At 32.6% G+C, this 13,918-nt stretch overlaps 1 protein-coding gene across 1 annotated transcript; it reads right to left on the bottom strand.

Moving 5' to 3' along the window:
- Nucleotides 1-3,620: 3,620 nt before the first annotated feature.
- On the bottom strand, nucleotides 3,621-5,214 carry LOC132305480 (ethylene-responsive transcription factor ESR2-like). The gene has a single exon (XM_059803119.1). The coding sequence runs from the start codon at nucleotides 5,212-5,214 to the stop codon at nucleotides 3,997-3,999; it is 1,218 nt and encodes a 405-aa protein (XP_059659102.1). The 3' UTR covers nucleotides 3,621-3,996.
- Nucleotides 5,215-13,918: the final 8,704 nt, after the last annotated feature.

Here is a 13,918-nt window from a genome sequence, read left to right on the forward strand (position 1 = left end):
AACTATAGACAATTTTAGCCTAGTTCAAAAAAAAATAATAATAATAAAATAATAAATAAATAAATTATTAGTATTAGTCTACCCAAACAAATATTAGTCCACTCCATTGACAATTCCTAAATCTGCCCTTAGAGTGAGGCTCAATCATGCCTCTTCGATCTTTATGCTAACCTGGGTCCCTCTTTTCGTGATGTTGTGCCTAGGTGGATCAAATTTCTAATTGGATGCAAACAAATACTAGTATCTATGTGCAATAGCAATTATATACAAGCGGTGTAATGAACTTGGACAAAGTCAATGTAAACTGGCCGATACGGGTCACATATCGGACTTAAAAAATGGTTGCGTATCGACTAATATGTGATGTATCGGATAATATGATGAACCATGTATACAAAAAATACTAAATTATACAATACGTCAAATATTTTGGAATGTCATTAATAAAAAGAAGTTATGAAGATTTTGGAACTATATATAACTTACCCCTCGGAGGAAATGGAAAATTCTTATCAGCATGACATATTGTTTATGTCAAAAAAATTATTTTGAGAGAATTAATTATATATATATATATATATTAGAAGTGGCCAATATAGGAAAAGAACTTCACATCATAGTAACACCAAACGAGCACTAAATCACCTTACTTTCCATATGATATTTGTTTTTGGGTTCCTAAAAGAAATTTCTCTTTGATCATCTCGTCTCTCTTGTTGTGTCTCATCTTTGAATAAATCAAACTGTGTGAAAAAGAGAAATTTGGTAAAACAAAACCTTGTACTATTATTAAGTGGGCTTAAAGGTCCATTTAGTCTGATAAAATATGCCAATATGGGGTCCGGATTATGGCCCACTATTAATCGCCTTTGACATAATTTTTTTTGAAATCAATCAATATAGACAGCATGATTCATCATACCTAACTCATCCTTACTTGAAATCATTACACATGCTATTCCAATTTAACAAATAACCTATTTAACCTTTATTGAGGTCCACTTCATGAATGGATCATCCCAAGATATGATCAATATGAAGAATTTCTTTTTTATATATAGACTCAGACTCTCATATGTGTCCGTGTTTAATCAATTAGTGCGTGATTATCATGTTATCACTACTATATCAAGAGAATTTAAGTTTTTCTTCTCTGAAAGGCCGGTGCCATTGAGAATTTAAGTTTTTCTCCTTTAAAAGGTCTGACATTACCATCGTCGACCAAAATAATAATAATTATTATTATTATTATTATAAAAATAAAAGATTTAGTAAACTAATGCAAACACATTTGGGTCAGGAGTAGTTTGTGTATAGAGAAGGTCCACACCATCCTTTGTTCATTTCTGCTGGGCCGAACTAAGGTTTGGCCCGTAGAAGATGACTTGGGCCTTAAGCAGATCATCCGTTGATTCCAGTTCAAGACCTAAGCTGGTTACAAACATGTTTAGAGCAAATGTCAATAATCATTTACCATAAATTAAGGACTATTCTCTCAAAGCAGTGATTTAGGGATCGAATTCGGCAGTTACCGAATACATGTTCCCAAGTAAATGTTAACGACACAAGCAGTGATTTCGTTGATTCCAGTTCAGGACCTAAGATCGGGCTTGAACCCACTTTCATATATGCTAATGGGTTGGACTTTGAGCTTTGTGTGGCCCAAAGCATTATAGTAATCAACCCTAGTGGGCTAGTCCACTGTGTCGGGCAGATTCCATTTCACTTGGTTGAACAAATCTTAAGAGATTGCATCAAGATCAAAAAAGATCAGGAATGGAATACACTGCTATATGTGCATCTGTCAATTCGTAAGGGTTTTGATGACTTGACATCTTTTTCACCTTTCTCAAGCAAATAATTCACAATTGGATCAGGATTCTAAACTCCACGTTGGCAATTAAACACGAGCTAGGGTTCGCTTATAGCCGAACCTAACTCACACCTAATGGCACGAGAGCCATGCACCACTTATATTCGCGCTCCCCGAAGGCACCCCAGCCTCTTGATTCGCGGCATCTGAAACCCTAATAAGGTTCCCTTGCATGTCTTTTGAGATGATTCCATATGTAATAGAAAATGAAATACTATCAAGATGATGCTCTTTGATCGAGTTGTGATTTTTATTTTATTTTGAGTCTCAATGTCAGAAGCGGAACTATGTGTGCAATTATACTTCGATTTGATGAGAACATCACATAGAGAATGTATGTGCGTTGGACATAGTGCACATTTATATTTATGTTTCTTCCAGCAACCCTTTTACAAGGATTAAGGAATAAGCCTAAATGATGTAGCAAGGGGGGACGAGGAGTGTGAGGTGTTCAACAATCGATTCTTGGTTAAGCAGAGTGTGTGTGAGTTTGAGACAAAATCTATTATACTTTGCTTAATAGTAGATTGTTTGATTCAAAATATTAGAGTCTTACCTTCCCCAAAAAAAAAATTTAATAATAACGGAGTCTTCATGATTTTTTTTGCAAAAAGATTTCCACGCTAAAATCTCAGTATCACTCCCAAACATTAATTTTATTTACTGCTTTGTGTGATTGAGTTAATTTTAATTTTGACTAAAATTGAAATAATAATAAAAGAGTAAGTATTACCTATTCACCACCTCTAGATTTTCTCACTCTCAATCAAAGCACTGCAAGTAAGCGCTCGTCTTTGTGATGATTCCGTATCTAATTTAGAAGGAAATACTATGAAGATAACGCTCTCAATCCAATTATTGCAACTAAATGGTCATTATATATGAGATGACTTGTTGTGCCAAATGATGTTTGAAAACAAAGAAGAAAAGAGCTTGAAATACTTTTTTAGGTTAATGCGTGGCCAATATTTCAAACACACACACTTTCATCTCTTGAGCTCTCTAGTCAAGGCAATATTTATGGATATTTTTAACAATATTTCTAAAATAATAAATATTAATAACTTTGATTTGACTTATGCTATCAACACAACTGTTCAAATCTCCAACCCATAATTGAGATTGAATTGAAAATCTAACCCAATCCTAACTACAAAACTTTAAATTAAATTTTCTTCCAATCAAAAATTTTCAAATCAAAATTGCTAATTTTAATAATTTCACCTTCTTGAGAGTACTAAAAAGTTTAATTAGAAGTTTAGAACAACACCGGATCATCTAAAACCGCATTTGCATGGGCCATGTCTTATGACCCAACAAATATCACCAACTATTTTTTTTTAAGGGTCATTTCAGAATATACTTCCATTAATTTTGAAACCCATGACACAACTTAAATTAACCATCCATAACCACAACTTTTTTTCCCTAACACTACTCAAAATAAAAAGGACACTCTTTCCATAAAAAGGTATACAGTAGTAAGTCCAATATATATATATATATATATATATATATATATTAGAACAGCACAAAAGCTGGACCAACGTACACAGCTTTTTCGAATTCGAAGGTCAACTCAAAAAGCTACTACCAAAGCATGTTGTACTACTCCTACGGAGGATCTAATGAAAACTGAAATCACAAACCCCCTTCCAACAATATATACAAATCTGAAAAGACCAACTATATTAAAAATTTTTAGATAGCTCAGCATCACAAAAATAAAAAATTAATACAATTTTAATAGTTAGATCCCGAATTTGTAATAACTTCTCCTAAACATATATACCAACATTATTTACATAAGAAAAAAAAATTCAAATACCTTGATATTTATTTATTAAAAAAAAAAAAAAAAAAAATTAGTGAACAGGCAAAATATATTATAGCTTGCAACATAATGCAAATAAACTTTCATTTCAACATCTTAAATCAAACTAATCATAACCTTTTAACTAATAATCATAATCTTTTAAGTTTCAACACTTTAAAAAAAAAAAAAAAAAAAAAAAGAGGGAAATTTGTAACATTCCATTTTTTTTGAGAAATGTTAACATTCCATTCTAGGAAAAGATAGGACCCTGTTATAGCTTCACTGCACCAAAAGACTTGAACCCATTTCACTGCTTAGCTGCAAACACCCCAAGAAGATCCGGGTACTGAAAGTAATCCCCCAACATGTTCTCCGGCGACGCCTGGAGGTTCCCCGGAAGCTCACCACCATATAACGGCACACTCGGCGAGCCAAAACCACCATTGAACCCCCCAAACTGCTCTGGAACTCCTTGGTAATCAAAGTAGAGCCCAAAATGATCCTTCTCAATACCCTTCCTCATCTCATCATATGACTGTTGATTGTTGTTACAAGGATCAGACGACACAGGCTGAACATAAGTCCCACCAGTACTGCAATTCTGGGGTTTTGACGGTTCAGATTTGTTTGATGAGGGTTTCGGGAAAAACCCATGTAGGATTTCCTGCAACAAGCCCGAATCAGACGGCTCAGAATAAAAGAACTGCATACCATCTGTTTGATCATGATCATGATGGTCAGTTGATGATAAACAACTTTGACTTTGACTTTCTACTACTAACTTTGACATGTTTGTAGTAGTTGTGTTGTTAAAGTGATGATCATTCACTAGAGATGAACCAGAGCCGTTGATATATGGAAAATGATGATGATTATGATGATCATGTGGAGGAGGACGAAATGTAGAGTATGATGAAGTGTTGAGATTGTCACGAAAGAGAAGCATGTTCAGAGAAGAGCTTAGCTGTGGTTGTGACACGGAGGTGTTATGGTGATTAGGGTTTGGAAGAGAACTAGGGTTTGATGAAAAAGATGAGGAGCCAGTAGAGCTAGTACCACCACCATACATGAATTGATGATGACGAGTTGGGAAGTGTCCATCTCTGATGGACGGCTGTGATTGTTTTGGGAAGTTGAATGGAGAGATGAGATTGTCTTGATGATGAGGAGGTGAAGTAGGAGGGTAGACGAAGTTAGTGCGGGCCTTGGCACCGCGCATGGCACGGGCGGCGCAGTCGTAGGCGCACGCCGCCTCCTCGGCCGTGTCGAAGGTGCCGAGCCACCGCCGCTCCTTGGACGAGGGGTCACGTATCTCGGCGGCGTATCGGCCCCAGGGGCGGCGGCGGACACCGCGGTACCTCATGGAGCCCCCAGTTGTGGTGGTGGTGGTGGTGTCTTTGAGAGAGCGCTTGTTGGCGGCTGTGGTGGTGGAACGCCTGTTAAGGGTGGTGGTGGGTTGGGGTGGTGGGTCAGATTCCGGCAGGGTGAGGGTCTGACCTCCTAGCCTCCTCATAGCTTCTTCCATTTGATAGGGTACTAGAAAATGAGTGTGTGTGTGTGTGTGAGAGAGAGAGAGAGAGAGAGAAACACAGTGAAATTGCTAAAAGAAATGAAGTGTGAGAGAGTTCACTTAGCAGTTAGCACTCTTCGTGTGGCAGATTGCACCTGGGTTATGGTGGTGAGGTTCTATTTATAGTCAGAATTTGCACTCGTGTAGGTAGAGAGAGAGAGTAGAGATATATAGAGAGAGAGTATGCAAATATCGAAAAAGAAGTAATTTAGTACTCATATTTTAAATACTGGGACATTTTATATTTTAGTAAATTATTGTCAGACTCAATTAATTCACTTCAGTAATCTATCTTGAAATTTTTGGTAAATAAATAATTTACTTTTTATTATTATTACAATAAACTCATATATACACCTTTATATTGTTGAGTTGAATCCTCACCTCTCATTTATTTGGATAATTATATATGTATTACTTTTCAGTATTATATAGAATTTCCAAGCTTGATATGTATATATTTTATGAAAATTTTAAACCTCTTAGTATATATAGATAACGCATATATACACACACACAGTATAATTTATGTAAGAGATGATAAAGGCAGTCTCTTTATATACACACACAGTACTATTTTTTTATTTTTTTTTAACATAAATGAAAAAATGTTGTAATACTTGATTTTTTATTTAGTGTTATAAGTCAAGAACATCTGTGTGTCATTTCAGTTTAAGAGAGAGTAGTGGATTTGGTAACATGGGAATTCAAATATTGGTTCTTTGTGTAAATGTAGAATTGTTTTATAAATATGTATACTCTATATTTTTTGAAAAAACAGAAATTACGGATTTAAGAAATGTGTGGGAATACTAGAAATCTATTTGGGCATGATTGTTATGTACCTCAAGTTTTGAGGAATGGTTGGGGGGTGGACAGCTAAGCATATATATTGGATAGTAATTGCCTTCTGATATTTCCGAGAGAGTTTCGTAATGAAGCAGAAATCTGTGAGAGAGAGAGAGAGAGAGAGAGAGAGAGTGTGTGTGTAGTGTGTGTAGTTGTCGTTTATGGGCTGCAATTATTTGATTGATGTGTATTTTGAGATAAGAAAATTAATATAGTTGAAGTAGTTTACCTCTTAAATGAAAAAAAATTAAAACATATATATATATATATATTTACAAAAATCAATCCACTCATAAACTATATTGAAACTTTGAATGATTTGTAAATCCTAATATAAATCGATTGACCCATAAACTACATTGAAACTCCCAATGATTTGTAAATTCTGAATATAAATATATGTATATATATTTCTTTCTTAATCTAATTTACTTTTTATTTTATAGTAATTCCTCAATTATTTGAGAAATTCCTTATAATTAATGTACTTCAGTATATATCATAACATTCTGTACATGGGTTCGCATCCAAACGTCTCCATCCAACATGTAATTAAAGAGTGTGGATTTGCTGGCAGAGAGATGAGTAAAACCAACTGTTAATTTTCTGGGAAGTTGAAGTTCTCTCTCTCTATCTCTATCTCTATCTCTATCTCTATCTCTCTCCTCTCTCTCTTTCTCTCTGATGAGTATATATTTGTGTATATCTGTGCCGCAGCTGGGGTGCCTGTGATTATCATTCTGAATGATTACACTGGCGGCTCTCAGAATTTGTTCCTCCCACTTTGGTATATGCTAGTATTCTACTTGTCTATTATTGTATTTTATAATAAAAATGTACTGCTAATTAATACTCCACTACTGTATATATATACGTGGCCTTTTGGTTATTTTGTGTTAGTAACTTTTAGTAGTAGAGTAGTAAAAATTCATTTTTAGGGTTTGAAAACCAAGGGTTCTCGTGTTCACATGGTGTTGTCTGAAGTAGGGTTTTATAGGGTTTTTAAGAGATGATGTTTAGGTTCTGCTGGTAGATGGAGACTAAAGTTGTTGTGGATTGTACTCCAAGTCAGAAAAAGAAGGGAATTTGTCTACTAACCCTAATTTCTCTCTCTGCCCCCTCACTCACAACGTCCCTTCAATTCGTTCCTCTAACAGATCTTTCAATTACAACTAACTACTTCACCACTGTTCTTGTCACCAATCACCACTTCCTCAGCCCACCTACATTAACAGACAAAGATTTTATCCAGCGCGGGAGGGATTTTGTATCCTATTTAGTGATTGAGATTGTATGTCACTTGTAAGTCTCATTTATTAATTCAATCTTAATAACAAAATATAATACAAAACCCTCAAGCATTAAAGAGGATACTTGTACTTATATTAAAATGATATTTTCACATCCTTTCTGTATTGCTAATGCAACACATTATATCATAACGTAATTGTTGAAGTTGTGGAATGTGAATCACAAAGTCCATTTATATTGCCGCTTCACGGGCCTTTTAGTCTTTCGTGTTAGGGTTATTTGATATTTTGATAAGCAACTGAATTTATGATCTTTTTGTATTTCTAGTGTAACATACTATATGGTAACATAACAATTGTTGGGTGAAGACTTAATCACAAGACTCTTTATCCTTTTGTGTTAGGGGTAGTTGATACTTTGAGAAGCAGCCGAATTCGTGAGGCTTTTGTAGGTGCGAGCTTTCCGTTGTACTCCGTAAACTTTTATTCTTCGTAATAAAATTTGTGATGTGCTTCGTAGATATAGTAAGAACAACTTTGTTGACCCCCGTAAATAGTGTATTAAAACACTATGAAACAATGATGATGCAAGCGATTATTGCATGAGTTATGTCAAATTGTATAAGTGATCAATAAATTAATTATTACATAAGTTACGTAATGACACGGAACAGATATAAAATATTGAAAACAGCATAGTAGAAGATTTGGGTTCAAATTAAGGTATAACACACATATATATAATTTCACGTATATGTATCACGATTTACAGTATCAACCGAATTGGCATGTATATAAAAATATATTATATGCACACATTATCTATGGCTCAGCAACTTTGTATTGTAGATATATATATAGAGAGAGAGAGCTAGATATCAAGTTCATTATATTATTGTGTTAATGTTTAGGATTTCTTAAGAGGATTCAATTAAAACTTAAAAAAAGTACGATTTTATGAAATCTGATTTACAGAAGTGTACTTTTGTAACACTCTACAAATAGTGTGTGAAGCAATCGTGCCAATGCAATTCCATGAGACCTACCTTTCACTATAAAACATTTTTGTTGGTTATATATATATATAATTATTTATTTATTTATTTATGTTTTATACTTAAATCAGCCCTAGAGGGAAATTATTTTTCCTTTTTCTTTTTTTTTTTCTCTTTTTTTTTTTTACCTAAAACATTCTTACAATATTTTTGAAATATTTGAACTCTATTTCACTTTGAAAGAAAAAGAGAGATTTTAACAAGTTTAGGAGCAACAAATCATCAATTAAGTGCTGCTAATACAATTAAGTGTTGTCAAACGTAGCATAATGAACTTTTCATTTAGATTTGGAGAATCTATAATTTCATTCACGGTGAAAACCCCTTTCGCTCCCAAAAGTAGAAGTCAGCTTTTTACAAGATTTTTTGTCTTTTAAAGTTTGTACCCATGCATACTAAGGATTGTGTTGACAAGATCGAGCAAAAGTTACAATCAAACTTTTGTCAGTCCCATCTTAGATATTTAACATATAATTACAAAACGAAGTCTTTTTTGATAAATGGGTGATTTATAATCGCACCACGAAATACCCCCATACAAGAGAAAATATATATATATATTTATATGGGGATATTTAACATATTATTATTCTTTTTTAATGAAAAATTAAAACAAGCATATACATTTATTATTCATCACATGTCCATTATGAAAACTTAATATCTTATGCTTTGATCAGTTGGAAGAAAGAAAGAGTAGTGGAGAAAAAAATAGGTAAAAAGTAAATTATTTTGGTAAAGAGAGGATAATAAGAAAGATAAGACATCTTTTATCCTTTTTAAATTTTCATTTCTCTAAATATTAATAGAAAATAAGAGAAAAGACAAGTAATACTATTACGAAAGTTCTAAATTACTATAATCATAAAGTATGCAACTTTTGAATTACAAATTTACCCTCTATAAATTACTGGAATCTTATAAATAGTGATGGGTATAATGAAAAAAATAAAAAATAAAACTATCCTATTTTTCCTCTTAAAATGGGTGAGACGTATATTTTTTTTCTTTCTTTCATTTAAATTTTTTATTTCCTACCCAACAAAGCATCAATCTCGAGATTAGAGACATGGTAGATTGATTTTCGTTTATGCACTCGTATCATCATTTTAAACTCCTCATTGATTGGATTAATAGATCCCATTTTTTAATTACCACCGCTAAACTAATCATCTCTTGTGATCTCATGTTTCTTGTTCAAACTTGTGTAGCTCATGAACTTGTAGAAAAATGTCCCTTTGCAACGTATCAAACCATAATGATGTTAGAAGAATATCTCATGCCTTTCATGTCATGTTAGTTTGATGAAGTCATGATCAATATATATTTGATTGTTTATACTATATAGTTGTACTCATTTTCATTTTATTAATTGTTTAGTCTCAACAGCAAGTGATTAAACTAGTAGTTCTAGCTTGTCATCTGAAAGAAAAGTGACATAAAATATATAGTATATAATTTATATAGAGAGAGAAAGATCTAGAGAGAGAGAGAGAATAGTAAATGACGGTGGGAGAGGAATGTAAAGGCGGAGAGACCAAACCAGGGAGAAGAAATAAAAAGCAACTAGATTCTAACGACAAGAGAAGATCCTACAGGATATAGAAATCAATGAATGACCAGCTTTTTCCAGTACTGAAGATGTGAAAACCTCTGTGTACCTTGCCTACCAATTAAACAATTACAAAAACTCTATGCCTCTTGTACATTATATTTTCTACATGAGAAAGTAATGCTATATTATATTATAGTATTATATGTGTTACTTATTGAAATATTATTAATAAATTATATTTAAAATCGGGAAACAGGGAATGTCTGAATATCTATTTTGACCGTCTTTTCACTACTCCAGTTTATTGTAAAGGTAATTGTTTCCAATACACATATAATGATGCTTGAAATATATATACTATATATATAATGATGCTGTGTGTTAAAAATTGATGGTTCTTATGAAATTCTCTGGTAATTCAAGTGTTATGGACCATGCAGAAACCTTTTTCCAAATATATACGAGTATTAAGTTTGAACAACTTTTAGAAAGAGTTTTTTTGTTTTGGAAATTCGTTTAGAAAATTAAATAAACTTTTTAAATTAATTTTTTAACATGAAAATAATTTTTTATGTCAATATATATATATATATATATATATATATATATATATAATTGAAAACTTGAAATGAGAATAATGAGGTGAATGATGGAAGTGATTAAAATAGAGAGATTAAAAATTAATGTGTGAGAAAAATTAGAAATGACAATAATTTTAGGAATATAATTCTATGTTAGGATTGTAATTTTGAGTTAAATGATTCAAGTGTTAAGAATGATTTGATCTTCTAAAACATTGTGTTCAAATACATATATAGATTAGAAGCTAAAGCAAATACACTCCACTCTCAATCAATGAAAGTTTGTATCTGTTTAATTTTTGCTTGCACCGGTTGTAGAGGTTACTGGACTAAAATATTTTCGCTTGCACTACTAGACTAACGTTACAAGTAGGAAGTTGTCCCGCATTAAATTCGAATAAAGAAAAGTATGAGTATAAATAAGTAGGTGTATTGTATTATTTAATAATTTAAGTTTTTTTTATAAATGAGCAAATGTCCACCCTTTACAATTGGTATCGGAATCAAACTCATCTTGATCTGATGCCACGCTAAGCGCCCGGCCCGAAAGACATTTAGGTGAGCCGTCTGGGTAAGCAGAATGGCCCGACCACAACAAGGGCATTGCTAATTCGAGTGGGAGAGATTTTTACAAGTGGGAACTTGTGGCATTGGATCTGGATGAAAAAAATATATGAATATAAATAGGTGAGTATACAGTACTACCCAATGACTTAAGTTTTTGGATAAACAAGAAAGCGTCCACCCATTACAACAAACATATTTTTATTTGCATCGTATGTAGATAAATTGTTGCTACGTGAATATCTTTTAATTATGTATTCATGTTTTGAAAATCTTTAAATATAAATATAGTGTAAATCGAATAATATTTACACAATGAGATGGATCGGGATGACAAATGCTATCAGAGCATAAGATGAGGGGGCGTGCACAAGCCGGGCTATGTGACATCCCACTTAGCCGAGGAGATGATTGTGATTTTTCCATATCAAACCACATTGAGATTATTTGAAGTGAATTTTGATTGATTTTTTAAAATTAAAATGTACTTCCTAATTCAATTAATTTATTCATTTACGAATGATTTTGATGGCCATGTTTTGAAATTCAATCCATACTCTTGTGTTTTTTTTCCCCTAGTTGATTCAATCGATACTCCTCTTGGTCTCTGCTCTCTTTAGTTTTCTTGCAATAGAATAATTGTACAATTAATTTGCCCGAATATTTATGTTTTAAGATACTGCTATACAGTATTTTAGGCTTTGCAGATTATGCCTTCTCAAAGCTGAAGATATTTTCTTCCTTCTTCGTGTGGATTAGATATACACTGTTAAATCTTCACAAAACTGTCATTTCCAATCCAAATTTTAAACAATTTTTGTTTTTAACTAAAATTTGAATCACGCTAGTTTAATTTTCAAATTAAATTTTTTTCAATTTCAAATACGAAGAACATACTTCCAAAATTTATGGATATGCTTAGTTTATAATTCTGAAAATAATTCCAATAAACTTATAAAACAGATAACAGTTTTCAGAGAATTATAAAAGATTTTTCTCTCAAAACAAATATTTTTATAATTGAATTTTCAGAAAATGAAACCAAGCAAAAAAAATTTGTACAATTTTTTGTTTTCAGTTTACAGAGAACAAAAAAAACTATTTTCATAATTAAAACCAAACAAACCTAAGACTTTTAAAATCCTTCCAACCCTGTATTATTATATTATATGAGCTGGGATACTATGTGGTACAATAGACGTGATGTATTGTATCGGACGGACTTCAACTGGCATATGTGTAAGCACTCGCACGGTCAAGTGCTCCGTGCGGTCATCCCAACTAGTATTATGTGTATGTGTATATATATATATATATATGTATATTATGTATATGTGTATATTTGTGTGTACTATTAAGAGTAGCACTGTAACTTGATAACGGTTCTTTATTGGGGTAGAAGCCGAAGGGACATGAGTTCTGAAATGGGTAGCGTCCTATTAGCAGTAGCAATAGCATGGAATGGATTGTGTAAGTAAATGAAATGAAAATATTGGAATTGGAAGAAGAAAGGCCTGAATCTGATACAAAAAGCTATGTGTGTGTGTTTGTGTGTGTGTACAATGCACAATAGTACTGCAGCCATCACTCTCTTGTTGAGAATTCGTACAATAGCATATCCCAATCCAATTCCTTTTTGACAGAGGATCAAGATTCGCATACCCAAATAGGAGCAACCTATAATATCACTCCTGCTCTGTTGCATCTCTCATTTCAAAGTAATACCATAAATTCATTGTATAGCATGTTTCAGACTTTCCTGTCATACTTCTCAAATCAACTTAACTCACTCCAATAAAATATATGTATATATACTCTACTAACCCTACCTATATAACACAAGTTGTTTTGTATTTTCTTAGTTGTAGGAGTAGTTAATTTTGATACATTCTATTTTACGTACTAACATTTACTCCCCCGTTCCAAACATAAGTGTAAATTGTGAGTCACAATTCTTTAACACTTTTTTTTTTGAGATTAAGAGAGTACAGTCAAACCATTTTATCATCTGCCTCTCAATTCTTCATCATCTTATGCTCGGACATATATATTTATATTTTTATATTATAAGACATCCACCTCTAACACTTATTTCAAGACGGAGAGTACATAGCCAAACCATTTTATCAGCCGTCTCCCAATTCTTGTTCAGCTTGTGCTCGGATATATATATATATTTATATTTCTATATTATAAGACATCCACCTCTAAAATATCTTCTTTGTCTATCTCTATTCTTAAATGTTCAATATTTTCTATCATACACTATAAACTTACATACTTACCTATTTTAGATGTACAAATGAATCTATACCACTTTTCCACTTCACACACACACACACATATATATATATTGGAAAGGTAATATATATCCTTTACTTGTACATCTTCTTCAATGTTTTCTTCTTTTTAAATAATTGTTCTCACCTGTTCGCAAGGAAAAATAAAAAAATAATTGTCCTCACCACTTTAGATTCAACTAGGAGTACCCAAACTACTCTTTCTTTGGGCATTTTGGCCCCATATTTGGACATCCCAGAGCCAGACTTCAAGCTTTTGTAAAAATCTTTTGTAGGTTTGCTCCATATATTCTAAAATTAACTTTGTGGGATGTGGGTTCTTCTTAGATTAGTGAAATGAGTAATAAATGAGTAGGAATATTATAATACAATTTGAGATATTTAGAGAGATAGAAGGGATTAACGGGATTAACGGTGAAGGGAAAGATGTTTGTACCAAACTGAGAATAAATTATTTAAGGTAGTTATGATTCATCACCAATTGCGGTAGTGAAGTAGTACTTCG

The sequence above is a fragment of the Cornus florida genome, unplaced genomic scaffold, assembly GCF_030987335.1.
Source record: "Cornus florida cultivar Cherokee Brave unplaced genomic scaffold, ASM3098733v1 CherokeeBrave_3.0.0_Hap2_Chr04, whole genome shotgun sequence".
NCBI lineage: Eukaryota > Viridiplantae > Streptophyta > Magnoliopsida > Cornales > Cornaceae > Cornus > Cornus florida.

Bases quoted from the DNA above. Each gene is read 5' to 3' on its own strand.
- LOC132305480 (XM_059803119.1), bottom strand. From the start codon at position 5,214: ATGGAAGAAGCTATGAGGAGGCTAGGAGGTCAGACCCTCACCCTGCCG.